This window comes from Macadamia integrifolia, chromosome 5 (assembly GCF_013358625.1).
Source record: "Macadamia integrifolia cultivar HAES 741 chromosome 5, SCU_Mint_v3, whole genome shotgun sequence".
Classification (NCBI taxonomy): Eukaryota; Viridiplantae; Streptophyta; class Magnoliopsida; order Proteales; family Proteaceae; genus Macadamia; species Macadamia integrifolia.
Window position 1 is genome coordinate 4267339 of NC_056561.1, and position 16882 is coordinate 4284220.

Here is a 16882-nt window from a genome sequence, read left to right on the forward strand (position 1 = left end):
CATGATATCACCTTCAACTTAATATCAATGTATAAATCCCGAAATTGAAATACAAATTGATGCATTTGCTAAAAAAATGTTTCTAAAGTGATGACTCTTAACTCAAACTGAACATACATTATTCCAAGAGTGTGTTGACTATGTTGACAACAATGAACAACATCATAGCCAAGCCACATTGCGCAACAAAACTTGGACATGTGTGGTGTATGCATTTAGAATTGGTAATAGATGATATTCAATTATATATCATAAAACTTATAATGAAACATGAGATATATATGCATTAGTATTGGGTATTGTAGTTATTTTGAATATTAGATGCAAGTATTTATGTAATAATTCCTTAATTTATATGAGTGTAGTACCCTTTTTTTGGTCCCATTTGTTTAAAATTTACACGTTTAAAACCCGTACCATCCGTTTTTTGTTTTTTGTCGTTCTCAATTTTTTTTTTACCGTTTATTTGACCGTATCGTTCAATTTTTTTTACTATTTAAAACTCGTGCTGTCCGTTTCTATTTTTTTGTCATTCTCGTTTATGCTAACAGGGGTATACAACACTATAGGGTAAGATAAGGGAAAATTATTTTTGTGGGAAAGTGTGACCCCTAATCCCATAGGTGAAATAACTACAGTGTCCCTCATAAAATACAAAATGACGCCCCTATTGATGCTTCCTACGAGAAATGCATGGAGCGTGCAATATGTAAAGTAGTGAAAATGACAAAAGTTTCGGCAATGTAGGCATAAGAGAAGCCATTAAAATCGACAAAGCCTGCAATGAAAAACAGAAAATCCAAGCTTCTACAAACTCCAATCCCTTAAATTTTTGGAAAAACCAAGTGAGGAACCATCAGTAATTATTTTGATAAAGGGAAGGCGGGGGAGGCTTCCAAGCAATGTGAATAATAGATCTTGTTCATGAAATCGAGTTAAGTAGAAAAGTTTGAGAAGCGGTCAAGCGGAGGCATATATATTGCTTCCTTTTTTTTCTAAAGTGCTTTCATCCATGGAAAGGTTGATGAGCATTTATACATGAGCTTTTATTATTTAAGGACCTAATTTCCGTTCACCTATGGGTAGTGGAGGAAAGCTTTTTCCTTTATTTAAAGGGGTTTTCTCACCTCACATAAATTAACTACGTGAGCAATCCAATATTCCTATATGAAAGTGTAACTTGTAAGATGGAAGGGATGAAAAGATTCTACAAATTTGTTAGGTTTTTGTGTCATTGATTTTACGAGGGTTTAGTTTTTGTAGTGCTACAATCCACACATTTCATATACGAAAACGTATAAAATCCTTTGCGGCGAGGTAGTGAGTAGCAATGAGTATCCAACAGCTAGAGTGCATGTCGAGACCTCCCAGCTGTTGGATCCTCACACTACCTCTCATCACTCACTGAAGAGGATTTGAACCCCACGAAAACCAAAGTCTCATTTCGTTGAGACCCCTGCCTCATTACCAGATTTGTTCTCATTGTTTCTAGTGTTGACACTGGGACATCCCCATTGAAGAAACTATCCCTTTCTTAAGCATGCTTAACTCACTCTCACTTTGATAATCACTTTCATGTGCCACATGGATGGATGATATGGTCTAACAATAGGATAGGGAGGACATGAAAGTATTGCTTTTTCTTTTTTCTGTTACGAGGGGTTTTCAATGCCCACAACCAATGACAAGAAGTGTGTGAGCATCTTCAATGCATGATAGTGAAGTCTTTTTCCGCACCCGCTATGACTTTCTATTGGGTGTTGTTCTTCCTTTTAAAAGACAAAATAAGAAAAAAAATAAAGTTATCATCTTGTACTATGCCTAGAATCCTAGATATAGGTGAGAGAAATAAGACTCAATTGCCCGCCCCGAATGCTGAAGATACCACTGCATGGCCTCCCATTGGTCTATGCCCGGACATAGTGATTTTGTGACGAGGGATAAGAGCATTTAATGGGTTCTTCATGTCCATTTATCTACCGTGGAAGTTTGAAAGTAGTGCCTGCAGTATTTACATTACTAATCCCGCTTATTGATTCCTCCTCTAAATCTCAAGAGTTGCAGAGATTTGAATACGATATTTACCAAGGAAGTAAGCACTGCTCTGAATGCATTTCCAAACAAGTAATGGGTGGTGACTGATGATCTTCTTCCACTTCTATTCTTGATATAATGAGGTAATTGAATCAGATTACGGGAGCTTCTGCTTTCCTTGGGTTGCCCTCGGCCATTGTTGGATGTATGTTATTATAATTATAATCCAATGGGTTATTGCCGCCCAGACCCAAGAAGCACCATTTGAGATTTTATGTCCCTTTTGTTTCCTTCCGATTTAGATCTCATGAAGAGTTCTGCAGTGCGGATACCAGTTCATCTCTTTGCTTAATTTTATTGCTATGTGATAAAGGTTGAAGAAATCAGCTCTGCAACAATTGATCCTGTGATCATAATTGTCCACCTGGGCGAGGAGCCTCAGGACCCCTTGTTGGTAGATGGGCCAGTTTGGGGCCGGCGACGTGGGACGGTGGAGGCAGCGACGTGGGTTGGCAAGGTGGGAATTGCAGGAAAGAGGCAGAGAGAGGGGGAGGGGGAGTGGGCAGGGATCAATTCCAGAAGGGAGATACGTCTCAAAGGCATCTAGTGCAGCCAGAGTAGGAAGTTCTGGCCCCAAGTTTCTCACGGTGGCAGAGGGAGAGGGACCAGTCCCGGTTTTGGTTAAAGCCATGAAGAATGGCTTCCTCTTTCAGTAAATTCCGTTTCGTAGCAAAGAGGAAAGAAAAGGGTGGGAGAAGAGTCCGAAGAGAGAACTGAATATGTTTTTTTTTTTTGGGGTGGGGAGGGGGGGGTGTGGTGGTGGGGGATGGAACACATGGCAGCCTCTCACCTTATGCGAAGAGTGACTACTCCAGCAAACTAAAACCAGAAAGGATGTTGTTACAATTGACATGGTAAAACGTCAAGACAGACAATGATGAGTATGAAATTACCTTGGTACTACCTACTGTCTCGGCTGACCATCCAAGCTTCTCAGAATGGTTTTCAGTTTAGGACTTGGCTTCCTCTCAGTTTCGCCTGGGAGCCTCAGGGAGGGTTGGAAGCTCTGGTTTAAGGTGCCTATCCAACCACGGCGGCCTCCAACATGGAGGCTGCCAATGCGACCATGGGAGGGTCAGCAGCCTACAACAGACATCTTAATCGGTTAACAGAACCTGAGGATTTCTGGCTATTGTTGAGACACGACAGTGGTACGGCCCTTGTTGATATTTGCGTGAGGAACAATCATGACACAACGGCAACCCCTATCTTTCTGCCGCAGGCCTTTGTAGCTTCCTTTGTCATCCTCTTGGTATCGCTTATTCTTAAACCTCTAGGCTAACCTCTAGTAGTTTCCCAAATCTTGGTATATTTCAATCTCAATCTTCATCTGTTTGTTTGCATTGAATGATGACATATATGCGTGATGATTTGTTTTCTAAATTATTCTCCAGGGTGGTTTTATTATAGGACCAACACTTTTGGGGAGGTTGAGTTTTGCAAAAGATTTATTATACCCAGAAAGTAGCTTTCCTATGCTTGATGTGTTTGGAGTAACGGGGATCATGTTCTGCTTCTTCCTAATTGGGGTGCAAATAGACCCATGGGTTGTAAAGACTACTGGGAGGAAAGCCTTTATTATAGGTATCTCAACTGCTGTAGTTGCCTATCTCCTACCTGCAATTGGTGTTTTCTTTGTACCTGAGCTGGTTAAAATGGTGGAGACACCATCCATCTTGATTACTGTGGCAATCTAACAATGGCGGGGACAACATTCACCTTCCCCACCATCGCTCGATACCTCTATGAGCTTAACATCTTAAGTTCAAAGTTTGGACGCATGGCTCTCTCTTCGTCGATCATAGGTACCTTATTTAACTACTTTTACCAGGCAATTTTAAGGTTCCGTTCAGTTGAGAAAAAGGAACCTGTGATACTAACAATGGCTGCGAATGTGATTTTCATGGTGGTCATCATTTATGTCATCCAGCCAGTAGTCTTATGGGCTCTCAGGTGGAGAAGGGAAGGGGTATCATTAAATTTGGGACGCCTCTATGCCATCTTTGTTGCAGTTTTGGTGACTGGGTTACTAAGTCATGCCATTAACAGGGATGTTATATTTGGGCCTTTTATACTGGGCATAACTTTGCCAACAGGGCCACCTTTGGGGACAGCACTAGTTGACAAGCTTGAGTTCATTACCTCATGGATATTTATGCCATTATACTTCCTCAAATTTGGATTGGGAATCAATGTCTTCACTACCATTGTCAACAGCGTAGATACTTGGGCTTGGCATGTCATCAGTATCGGTTCAATCGGGAAGTTTTTGAGAGCCTTTATATCTTCAAGATTATGCAGGATACCCGTGCGAGATGCTATTGCACTCGGCCTTGTCATGAATGTCCAAGGAGTTGTTGAGCTCGGCATTTTCAAAGCCTTGAGAAGAAATAGGGTATGTACAACAAGCCAACTCATGATCTTTTTATATTTATGCTTTAGTTGTAAATTTTGTTTCAGTTGTCATTTCAGTTTTGTGGCCTAAATAAAATCTGGTGCGTTTGGTAGATCAGAGCTTATGTTTGACCAACCTTCATTTATAATCAGGGCAACACTTCTAAACCCCTTGAATTGTCGGGACTGCTAGCTTGTGATTTAAAATATAGACAGGTCAAGGACAATCGCAAAAAAGGAAATAGTTTCCTTAGCATTAGTTTCTCTCTTCGTGATCAAACCCAGTTTGGATTGTTGGAGTCCAATTAAATAGCGGGGAACTGGTAGTGTTTTGCATTTTATTTGGTAATGAAATAGTCCAGCTAGCATATCAAACTCCTTGACTATATATAGGTTGAAGAACCTGAATTCCTATTGGATTTGAATAAGGACTAAAATGTGGATGCAGTTCCCATTGATGTACAGGTAATTCTACATTATATAAGATAATTTAGTATAAATGTCAGTTACTTGGACTCTTGCGATCCAAACTGAGGTTTTCTTTAGTTTGGAGCTGCAAATCTAACTTTTCCGTATGTGTGTCCATAGAATTCAGGATCTTCAATCTATACATATCCTCAGCTAGCATATCAGCCTTTTAGGTTAATTATGATCCAAACTGAGCCTAAACGGATTTTTTATTTTCAAAATTTTTTGATACCTGCTATTATTACTTCTAACAGTAAGAGGATTTGTTTTCTTTAATATATGCATACAGCGTTTACTGCCTGCAGTCTACGTAGTGTTGTGCACCACTCTACTGGTCGTAACATGGACTGTCACAATTATGCTAAGAGCACTATACAAATCTTCATCATCAAAGTGGTACCGAGTTAGCAACAGAAGAACCATTTCAGACACCAAACCCAACACTGAGCTCCGAATACTTGCGTGTATTCACAAAGAACACAGTGTACCACTAATCATCGATGTCATTGAGGCATCCAATCACTCCATAAGAAACCCTATTGGGCTCTATGTTCTTCATCTTGAGGAGCTTGTTGGCCGTTCTGACCCCATCCTAATCTCTCATAGTGCCAGAGGATCCAGGAATCCTGTTTTCAGTGTTTCCCACACTTCTACTAATGTTAATGCCCCGGTACTCTCTGAATGCATCGTCAATGTCTTTCAACGCTATGAGCAGGAGAACAATAACGGAAGCATCTCAGTGCAGTCCTTCACCGCAATCTCGCCTTACAATAGCATGCATGATGATGTTTGCACACTTGCTCTTGAGAAGAGGACATCCCTCATTATCATTCCCTTCCACAAGCTAAGGTCTTGCGCCCATGGCCATTTGGAGTCATCATCATCATCAGGTACAGGTATTAGGACCATGAACATAAATGTCCTTGAGAACTCCCCTTGTTCGGTGGCAATCCTCATTGAAGGTGGGCTCTGGAGCAGCTCTAAGGTTAAACTGGCAAATTGGACTTCATGCCGGGTTCTTGTGTTGTTCTTGGGTGGTGCTGATGACCGTGAGGCACTAGCCTATGGGGCTCGGATGTGCAGACACCCAAACATTAACCTTACTGTGGTTCGCTTGGTTGCAAACTCCCCCTCAAACATTGGAACCAGCAAAGAGAGGAAGTATGATGAATATGCAGTAAATGAGTTTAAGCACAATATGGCAGCTAATAAGCAAGTTAGATACATTGAGGAGCTGGCAATGGATGGGTCTAACACTATTAGTGTGATCAGGTCGATAGAGAGTGATTACCAACTTATAGTGGTAGGAAGACGTCACGATGAACGGTCGCCACTCATATCTGGACTTACAGAATGGATAGAGCACAACGAGTTAGGGATGATCGGCGACATATTGGCATCATCAGAGTTTAGTGATGCCAGTATCTTGGTAGTGCAAACCCAGTCCAATGAAGAAGTACTACAAGGTTCAAGTGATTATCAAGATCCTTTTATCCAGACTATGTGTAGCAGATTAGATGATGACGTAGAAAATCCAAGAAAAGAATTGAGAACACGCAGAGGGTGACATTGGATTGTTGTATTCTCTCCACATTGTTATGTATGAAATTCGGGCAGGTATAATCTACAGCCCATTTATAATTACTTCACCTTCTTTTCTTTTACAGATTGTTGGTTTTTCTTGTTGGGTGTAACAATCCTTGTGTGAATCGCTTTGAATCGTTTGGACTATCTTCAAGTGATGTTTTGCATTGCTCTTTCAATATGGTAGTTGATACAAGAAGGAGAAAGTTTGATCTGTTGGTTTTGATGGAATTTTGAAATTTGGCTCCAAAGTTAGATGCCTCGCAGGCAAGTATCATGGACTGAAAGGTTGTGGATTCTGTTGACAGGATACAACTTTCTTGCAAAGCTGACGACCCTGGTTTTGGCTCTGTTTGGTTGCGAGGGAAATTGAAGGGAATGGAAGGGAAGGGAAGGGGAGGGAAGTGAAAATTTTCAAACCTAAAAATGAAACTTGTGATCTTTGCTTAACGTGATTGTATGAACTACTTAAATTTCTTATCAGATTTAGTAATGTTACTTTTTGGATGTTCATTTTATTTTACATTTCAAATCCAAGTGATTTAGGTGCAAAGTTAAGTGAAATTTAATTCACAAATATGGAATGATTGGAGTATTTGGCATAACCATCAGGGTTTATAATTACAAAAAGTTTCTTTATCAGGTTTGAAAATGTGTGAGGTTCCTCGGAACTATTACTTGCGGTAAAGATCAAACATTTTCTGCAACAAATTTGTCAATTTTCCTCCATGAAGCAGTTAACCTCAAGTTATTACTGCATTGCGAATTTGATTTCAACATATATGAGGTTCCTTAGTTATATTGCTGCATTGCAGGTGTTGTAACAGGCGTTGTAATCTTCATGGTCAGTGATAAGAATGGCGGAGGATATGCATGCGCTGTTGTATTTCAATGTATCATTCAATATTAAAAATAGGTGTTCCTGAAGTATATTGCTTTTCAGTTTCTTGGCATACCCATTGCTAATACTTACAGTAAAAACATGATGATCAGTTGGACCTTTGCTTAAAATGTATTGATTTGACCCTATAAGCAGTGAGGGTTATGCCTAGACACAGAAGGGGACCAAAATGACAGTCCTATCCCCTATAAAATTGGAAATGCTTGCGCTAGTAATGCTCCCATGTGCATTGTCATTGGCCCCCATGATGGTGCAGGACCCAGTGCTCTTGGGCTGAAAAATCTTCCCCTTATATCATATACCCTTTTTTTTAGCATAAATCCGGTGTATATCCATTCATGTGAACTAAAACTCCATGCATTATTGTGCACACTCAAAACTTTGAGTGAGAACATATGATTTACATTTAAAAAATATACATATAAAACCTGATTGTGCACGTACACATCAACAGCTAGAGTAATTTACAGCGCCAACCCCTGGAGAATGCCACAATTATAAGAACACTCCCTCTATTTCACCAAATTAGACTCAGACCCCCTACCGTCAATCACTGTTAAGGAATATACCCTATATGCTTTTGTCAGCAACAATATTTTATTTTAAATACCAAAATGCCCTTATTAAATATGAAGTACCGAAAATACCCTTGTAATATAAGCTGCTATTTCTTTCACCCAAATCAATAGATGTGGTCCCATGTCACCGGTGATCGTTCAGAGCAGCGACGACGGACGGCGATCCACAAGACCTCGCGGCGACCAGGCGAAACCGCTTTGTGCTTGAATCGTGTGTTTCTTCTATCTCCAGTTGATAAGTCACTTGGTTATAATAATCAGACAACTAAAATAAAAGCTGGTTATCCGCAAGACCTGAGAGGATTTCCATATGAGTTCTTCTTTAATTTTCTTCTTCAAATGGAACTCTAAAAGTTATTTTGACGCAAGGTTCAGACAACAAAACATCAGGGATGACAGCGATGCAAACAACCACATTGCTTGTTCAATGAACAAATTCTCATTTTTTTTGGGAATTTTTTTTCTTCTTTCTCATTCTTTGCTATTTACAGTGATAAAAAATATGTGTCTCTTACTGTTCAAACTTCTCCCTACAGGACAAGAACTACCATCCCCGATCAAATGATCGGTCAAAGAAACTAGTGGCATCGGCATTGGCATCGGCGATGGACTCACCATAGGTATGGAAGACCTCATCGAGGATGGCACTGATCTTCTCGTCGCTGAACTTAACCCTAGGGTTAATAGACACAACGAGCATGGCCATTTCTTCCTTGTTAAGACCTCCATCTTTGTTCACATCAAATTGCTGGAAGATTCTCTTCACTTTTTCGATTCTGCTGCCCCTGGTAGCCATCTTTCATGGGTTGTTCTTTACTATGTTCATCTCTCCAAGCGCCTGAGTACCAACTAGATAGAGGAGATAAAGGAAAGCATTTGGAACTTTGTTGGTTCTACAGAGTAAGGGGCCAAGAACCAGCAAAGCAGTAGAGGTTCTATCATATGGGTTCTTCCATAGCGTCTTAGTAATATTAATGAGCTAATCATTTGTTGGGGTCATGATTTAGGGTCTGGTTTAGTTGGATGTTAGGGAGAGCTTAGAATTAGACAGATCCACACTTATGAGGAGGAGAAGTAGATGAGTTTTAGTGAAAAGGGTATAACGGTCATTTTATCTCTTGACTTAACAGTAACTGCTGGTAAGGGATCTGAGTTTAATTTGGTAAAACAGAGGGAGTGTTCTTATAATTGTGGCCTTCTCCAGGGGGTGGCGCTGTAAATTACCCCAGCAACTAATGGGGACGTGAACGAGCATATATAGCACAGTCTTTTACACATGCTGTGCTCTAGCACAAATACACGCTATACCTTACTAATCCCGCTCAATGATTCCTCCCTATTAATCTCAAAAGTTGCAGAGAACTGAATATGAATTTTACTGATGAAGCAAGCACTACTCTTTCTCTAAATTCTCTTCACCCCCACCCTCCCCTCTTTTCTTTAACTTGGGAAGAAGAAACATTTAGGAAAGAAAAAAGGCCTCACACTACATTACTACCCCAATTTAATACTCATTCTTGGCAAACTAAGGAGCATTAAATAAAGAATTGTAAAATATTTTGGTTCACTCCTCAAGGTGATAAATAAGATTTCATGCGAAATATATTAATACATGATTAAATATGACTTGTTACTGACCTGTCCAAGTCACAAGGTTTGAAGTAGGGAGTCGAGTCTGAAAAATTGATTTTTCAATTATGGCGGAAGCTAAAATTGTTTCCATTCCTAAAAAATACCATTAGAATTTATGCATTTAATAAAGGTTTCTAGCATTATGTGGTTTATTAACATAATTGGATTTTTTGTTTTAAATCAATCAAGGTTTCTGGGATTATGTGGTTCATTACTATTAACTTTTCTATTATTGCTTGCGTCTTTTTTTTTTTTTTTTTTTCCCCCTCGATTCTGCACTATGCTTTTTTTTTTTTTTCCCCCTCGATTCTGCACTATGCTTGTTGCCAAAAATCAATTTTTTTAAAAAACCCGACCATGGTTAGACCATTTGAAACACATAGTGGCTTCTTTTTTTTTTTTTTTTTTTTTTTTTTTTTTTTTTTTAATGAGCGGAAATTTCATGCTACCCAAGTGGCAGGAAAATGTTTTCCACAGGATTGAGGGGAATTGTGACTTCGTGTCAATCACGCAAAGGTGCTCAAAGAAACATGCGGAACACACTTGGAAGCTTCTCTAAGACAATCAAAACAGGAGAAAAGACTGGAAGTCTAAGGGCTCGTTTGATAACGTTTCTATCGTTTATGTTTCAAGAAACGGCAGAAACATAAATTTCTGTTTCTAAAAACAGAAACGGAATTGAAGGTGTTTGATAAGTTATGTTTTTAGAAGTCGATAGTAACCAGTGAAAGAATGACCACAAGTCGTTTCCAGAAACGGCGAAACAAGTTTAACTTGTTTTGCCTGGGTCGTTTCTTGAATCATAAATAAGTAAAAATTTTTATTTCTATTTCTGAAAATAAGTGAAACGAAACAGTTTTATCATACGCTTTTTACTCCGTTTCTGCTGTTTCTAGAAACAAAAACGGTAAAAACGCATTTCTTGAAACGTTATGAAACAGGCCCTGAAAATTGAAAATCCCCCGAGAAGCCCAAAACTACCAACAGAGAAACAGCCACGAAGCATCCACTACACGCCAGAGGACAATCGTTAAGAAAGTTCTCAAACCATCTGGGCCCATTGACAACCTCATGAACCTGCTGGTGACCCAGTCATTGCGTATACACCCATGTGTTGGGGTATGTGTTCAGATTCTTTCAGCCGTTGGATATCGAATTGAACGCTCCAGCTCCCTCCAAATTCAAACCTTGCCTTTGATATGTGGGTTGGGTTGCTTCTACGAATGGGGACACGGTAGTGTAGATTCTCAGGTCTCGCTCTCCAACTCTTTAAGTCTAGACCATCAAATTTCCTCTCTCTACACTTCAGCTATTCAAAGCCTAAACTCCAAGCCAGTAAAGCCCCTGTGCAGTTCTCTTTGTTTTTGTAAAATGGCATTGATGTCAGAGCTCTTCAGCTGTTTCAGGCTTCTTTCTTCCAGGGTTTCCAACAATTTAATGCAAGTTGCAGATGATGATCACCAAAACCAAAAGAAGGGCCCTGTGCCATCTGATCAGAAAAAGAAACCCATTGAAGCCAAGCCAAGCCAAAGTCTGGAGCTCCAATTCCAGTTTCTTACTTCCCAATCAACTCATACCTCTCTCGCTTATAGTGTCTCTGTTATTGCGACTACTAAAGAAATGAAAGAACCCATGCCAGGGCAGTTTGGGATTCAGCAATGGTGGTTCAATGAAAGAAAGAAAAAAAGAAGGGAAATTTCAGGCCTACTCTGGCTCCGACGCCGATGATTCTGGTGGATTCGAAACCTATGAGTCCTGGCTCTGCTGGCTCACTTTGAGACCTTTGTAGGTAGATGGGCCAGTATGGGGGCGGCGACGAGGTTGGCAAGGTGGGAGTTGCAGGAAAGGGGCGGGGAGACAGGAGGGGGAGTGGGCAGGGATCAATTCCAGAAGGGAGATACGGCTCAAAGGCATCTAGTGCAGCCAGGGTAGGAGGTTCTGTCTCCAAGTTTCTCACGGTGGCGGAGGGTGAGAGACCAGTCTCCGGTATTGGATAAAGCGATGACGAATGGCTTCCTCTTTCCTTGAATTCCGTTCATAACAAAGAAGAAAGAGAAGGGTGGGGGAGGACTCCAAAGAGGGAACTGAAGATGTTTTTTTTTCTGTTAGGGATGGAACACATGGCAACCTCTCACCTTATGCGAAGAGTAACTACTCTCCAGCAAACTGAAACCAGAAAGGATATTGTTACAATTGACATGGTAAAATGTCAAGACAGACAATGGTGAGCATGATATTACCTTGGTACTACCTACTGTCTCGGCTGACCATCCAAGCTTCTCAGAATGGTTTTCAGTTTAAGACTTGGCTCCTCTCAGTTTTGCCTGGGAGCCTCTGGGAGGGTTGGAAGCTCTGGTTTAAGGTGCCTATCCAGCCACGGCCACCTCCAAAATGGAGTTTGCCAATACAACCATTGGAGGGCCAGCAGCCTACAACAGCCATCTTAATCGGTTAACGGAACCGGAGGATTTCTGGCTATTGTTGAGACACGACGACGGTATCGGCCTTTCGAATATTTGCGTGAGGAACGATCATGACACAACGGCAACCCCCATCTTTCTTCTGCAGGCCTTTGTTGCTTCCTTTGTCATCCTCATGGTATCTCGTATTCTTAAACCTCTAGGCCAACCTCTAGTGGTTTCCCAAATCTTGGTATATTTCAATCTCAATCTTCATCTGTTTGTTTGCATTGAATGATGACATATATGCATGATGATTTGTTTTCTAAATTATTTTCCAGGGTGGTTTTATTATAGGACCAACACTTTTGGGGAGGTTGAGTTTTGCAAAAGATTTATTATACCCAGAAAGAAGCTTTCCTATGCTTGATGTGTTTGGAGTAATGGGGATCATGTTCTACTTCTTCCTAATTGGGGTGCAAATAGACCCATGGGTTGTAAAGACTACTGGTAGGAAAGCCTTTATTATAGGTATCTCAACTGCTGTAGTTGCCTATCTCCTACCTGCAATTGGTGTTTTCTTTGTGCCTGAGCTGGTTAAAATGGTGGAGACACCATCCATCTTGATTACTGTTGGCAATCTAACAATGGCGGGGACAACATTCACCTTCCCCACCATCGCTCGATACCTCTATGAGCTTAATATCTTAAGTTCAAAGTTTGGACGTATGGCGCTCTCTTCATCGATCATAGGTACCTTATTTAACTACTTTTACCAGGCAACTTTAAGGTTCCGTTCAGTTGAGAAAAAGGGACCTGCTATACTAAGAATGGCCGCAAATGTGACTTTTGTGGTGGTCGTCATTTATGTCATCCAGCCAGTAGTCCTATGGGCTCTCAGGTGGAGAAGGGAAGGGGTATCATTAAATCTGGGACGCCTCTATACCATCTTTGTTGCAGTTTTGGTGACTGGGATATTAAGTCATGCCATTAATCGGGATGTTATATTTGGGCCGTTTATACTGGGCATAGCTCTGCCACCAGGGCCACCTTTGGGGTCTGCACTAGTCGACAAGCTTGAGTTCATTACTTCATGGATATTTATGCCATTATACTTCCTCAAATTTGGATTGGGAATCAATGTCTTCGCTACCATTGTCAACAGTGTAGATAATTGGGCTTGGTCTGTCATCGGTATTGGTTCAATCGGGAAGTTTTTGGGAGCCTTTATATCTTCAATATTATGCAGGATACCAGTACGAGATGCTATTGCACTCGGCCTCGTCATGAATGTCCAAGGAGTTGTTGAGCTTGGCCTTTTCAAAGCCTTGAAAAGAAGTAGGGTATGTACAACAAGCCAACTCATGATCTTTTTATATTTATGCTTTAGTTGTTAATTTTGTTTCAGTTTCATTTCAGTTTGGTGGCTAAAATAAAATCTGGTGCATTTAGTAGATCAGAGCTTATGTTTGACCAACCTACATTCAGAATCAGGGCAATAGTTCTAAAACCCTTGAGTTGCCGGGACAGCTTGTGATTCAGAACTTAGACAGATCAAAGGACAATTGCAAAAGGAAACAGTTTCCTTGGCATTAATTTCTCTTTTAGCGACCAAGCCCAGTTTGGATTGTGGGAGTCCAATTAAATAGTGGGGAACTAGTAGTGTTTTGCATTTAATTTGGTAATGACTAGTAGTCCAGCTAGCATATTAGATTCCCATCAAAGCAATGAGTTCCATGCATCTCAGTAGAAATCAAACTCCTTGACTATATATAGGTTGAAGAACCTGAATTCCTATTGGATTTGAATAAGACTAAAATGTGGATGCAGTTCCCATTGATATACAGGTAATTCTACATTATATAACATAATTTAGTATAAAGGTAAATTACTTGGGCTCTTGCGATCCAAACTGAGGTTTTCTTTAGTTTGGAGCTGCAAATCTAACTTTTCTGTGTGTGTGTCCATAGAATTCAGGATCTTCAACCTATGCATATTCCCAACTAGCATATTAGCCTTTTAGGTTAATTATGATCCAAACTGAGCCTAAACGGATTATGTAGTTTCAAAATTTTTTATACCTGCTATTATTACTTCTAAGTACTAACAGTAAGAGGATTTGTTTTCTGTAATATATGCATGCAGCATTTACTGCCTGCAGTCTACGTAATGATGTGCACTACCCTACTGGTTGTAACATGGACTGTCACAATTATACTAAGAGCACTCTACAAATCTTCATCATCAAAGTGGTACCAAGTTAGCAACAGAAGAACCATTTTAGACACCAAACCCAACACTGAGCTCCGAATACTTGCATGTATCCACAAAGAACACAGTGTACCGCTGATCATTGATGTCATTGAGGCATCCAATCACTCCATAAGCAACCCTATTGGGCTCTATGTTCTTCATCTTGAGGAGCTTGTTGGCCGTTCTGATCCAATTTTAATCTCTCATGGTGTCAGAGGATCCAGGATTCCTGTTTTCAGTGTTTCCCGCACTTTTAATAATATTAATGCCCCAGTACTCTCTGAACACATTGTCAATGTCTTTCAACGCTATGAGCAGGAGAACAACAACGTAGGGAGCATCTCAGTGCAGTCCTTCACCGCAATCTCGCCTTACAGTAGCATGCATGATGATGTTTGCACACTTGCTCTTGAGAAGAGTACTTCCCTCATTATTATTCCCTTCCACAAGCTAAGGTCTTGTGCCTATGACCCTCTGGAGTCATCATCATCTTCAGGTACAGGTATTAGGACCATGAACATAAATGTCCTTGACAATTCCCCTTGCTCGGTGGCAATCCTCATTGAAGGTGGGCTCTGGAGCAGCTCTAAGGTTAAACTGGGGAATTGGACTTCATGCCGGGTTCTTGTGTTGTTCTTGGGTGGTGCTGATGACCGTGAGGCACTAGCCTATGGGGCTCGGATGTGCGGACACCCAAATATTAACCTTACTGTGGTTCGCTTGGTTGCAAACTCCCCTACCAACATTGGAACCAGCAAAGAGAGGAAGTATGATGAATATGCAGTGAATGAGTTTAAGCACAATATGGTGGTTAATAAGCAAATTAGATACATTGAGGAGATGGTGATGGATGGATCTAACACTATTAGTGTTATTCGGTCCATAGAGAGTGATTACCAACTTATAGTGGTAGGGAGACGTCATGATGAACGGTTGCCAGTCATATCTGGACTTACAGAATGGATAGAGCACAATGAGTTAGGGACGATCGGCGACATATTGGCATCATCAGAGTTTGGTGATGCCAGTATCTTCGTAGTGCAAACCCAGTCCAATGAAGAAGAAGTACTACAAGGTTCAAGTGATTATCAAGACCCTTTTATCCAGACTGTGTGTAGTAGATTAGATGATGATGTAGAAGATCCAAGAAAAGAATTTAAAACCGGTAGAGGGTGACATTGGATTGGAGTTTTTCTCTCCACATTGTTATGCACGATATGAAGGCAGGTATAATCCTCAGCCCATTTATAATTACTTCAACTGCTTTTCTTTTACAGATTGTAGATATTTCTTGTTGGATGCAAAAATCCTAGTGTGAATCAGTTTGAATTTTTTGGACCATCTTCAAGTGATCTTTTGCATTGCTCTTTCAATGTGGTAGTCGATACAGGGAGGGGAAAGTTTGATCTTTGGTTTTGGTGGAATCTTGACATTTGGCTTTGAAGTTAGATGCCTGGCAGCCAAGGACCTTGGACTGAAAGGTTGTGGCATGGATTCTGTTGACAGGATACAACTTTCTCGCTAATCTGAACACCCTGGTTTTGACTCTGTTTGGTTGTAAGGGAAAAATTGAAGGGAGGGGTAGTGAAAATTTTCAAACCTAAAAGGGGAACTTTTGTGATCTTTGCTTAACATGATTATATAAACTACTTAAATATCTTGTCATATTTAGTAATGTTACTTTTTATATGTTCATTTTATTTTACTTTTCAAATCCAAGGTATCTAGGTGGAAAGTAAAGTGTTACACTGTCCCCCCCCCCTCGAGCGATTATTCTCTACAGTGAGTGCGGCAGTGGGGTGAGCATCGGATGACTGACAGCATTTGAGCACGTGCACCGAGGTCTGGTGAGCACCATGTTTGGGGAAACTGCACTTAACAGCCTTGGTTTTGCAAAATTGTGCTGACTGATGTTACCAAAATGCTAATTCAACTCCTCTCTATTCTTTTCCTTCTGTCACAAAGAACTGCGCTTTGGTTTTGGAGGAAAGAGGATAGGGAATGCTTGCAATTTCAAAATCTGTAATCGATATGGAGGTGAACACTACAGAGAGAAAACGGTTTCATCTAACAATTAATAGGAGAATGGAATCATGATTTGGGGCTTTTAGTTAAATAGGAAATCTAGTTTGATTTTAAGAGGAGTTGGCACAATCAGACTGGGCTGGGCGGAGATGGCCTGATTGATCCTGCCAACCCCTATGTAAAATGTAACTATGCATATTTATATATTATGGGTAATTATTATTAAGAGGAAAGAACGCAACCTGATCGCGTGTGTCTACGTTAAGACACAATAGGTGCAAAAAGACCATGCTGCTCACCGCTGAAGATGTTTGCATGCATCCTCCAGTTGGTCGCAAGCGTTGGTGTGTACTTGTGTGATTAGTCAGTGTTCTCTTGCCCTTTTTTTCTTATTTTCTCAAAAATAAGAAAATTATTACTGTCACAAAGGTCTGTAATCCCTTTTTTTATATACCACAAAACATTTATTCTATCACAGGGATAAATGATGTGTCTATTCCAACTGTTGGATAGAGAAGATATGCTCTCGAATCTAGATTAGCCATCTGTCGGAT

General features: G+C 40.5%; 2 protein-coding genes across 9 annotated transcripts; both read left to right on the forward strand.

The window, feature by feature from the left end:
* Positions 1–2843: 2843 nt before the first annotated feature.
* LOC122078369 (cation/H(+) antiporter 15-like) lies at positions 2844–8793 on the forward strand. Of its 6 annotated transcripts, none has more exons than XR_006140055.1 (3): positions 2844–4489; positions 5246–6573; positions 8556–8793. XR_006140055.1 is itself a non-coding variant. In XM_042644334.1 (3 exons), exons 2-3 carry the CDS (start codon positions 3794–3796, stop codon positions 6521–6523), a joined length of 1974 nt encoding a protein of 657 aa, XP_042500268.1. In that variant the 5' UTR covers positions 2844–3400; positions 3489–3793; the 3' UTR covers positions 6524–7063. The 6 variants fall into 6 exon arrangements, 3 of the variants coding, with proteins under 3 accessions (XP_042500268.1, XP_042500269.1, XP_042500267.1); XR_006140054.1 differs by lacking the exon at positions 8556–8793 and adding an exon at positions 7356–7582; XR_006140053.1 differs by lacking the exon at positions 8556–8793 and adding an exon at positions 6849–7063.
* A 2148-nt stretch (positions 8794–10941) lies between these two features.
* On the forward strand, positions 10942–16008 carry LOC122078695 (cation/H(+) antiporter 15-like). Of its 3 annotated transcripts, XR_006140158.1 has the most exons (4): positions 10942–12303; positions 12392–13393; positions 14196–15530; positions 15685–16008. XR_006140158.1 is itself a non-coding variant. In XM_042644792.1 (3 exons), exons 1-3 carry the CDS (start codon positions 12043–12045, stop codon positions 15477–15479), a joined length of 2547 nt encoding a protein of 848 aa, XP_042500726.1. In that variant the 5' UTR covers positions 10942–12042; the 3' UTR covers positions 15480–16008. The 3 variants fall into 3 exon arrangements, 2 of the variants coding, with proteins under 2 accessions (XP_042500726.1, XP_042500727.1); XM_042644792.1 differs by having other exon boundaries at positions 14196–16008; XM_042644793.1 differs by having other exon boundaries at positions 12190–12303; positions 12408–13393; positions 14196–16008.
* The last annotated feature ends 874 nt before the right edge of the window (positions 16009–16882 follow it).

Excerpts from the sequence above, each read along its gene's own strand:
- LOC122078369 (XM_042644333.1), top strand. The coding sequence starts at position 3,794 with ATGGCGGGGACAACATTCACCTTCCCCACCATCGCTCGATACCTCTAT. Across the intron at positions 4,490-5,245 it reads AAGCCTTGAGAAGAAATAGG|CGTTTACTGCCTGCAGTCTA; the intron begins GTATGTACAACA and ends ATATGCATACAG.
- LOC122078695 (XM_042644792.1), top strand. The coding sequence starts at position 12,043 with ATGGAGTTTGCCAATACAACCATTGGAGGGCCAGCAGCCTACAACAGC. Across the intron at positions 12,304-12,391 it reads TAGTGGTTTCCCAAATCTTG|GGTGGTTTTATTATAGGACC; the intron begins GTATATTTCAAT and ends ATTATTTTCCAG. Across the intron at positions 13,394-14,195 it reads AAGCCTTGAAAAGAAGTAGG|CATTTACTGCCTGCAGTCTA; the intron begins GTATGTACAACA and ends ATATGCATGCAG.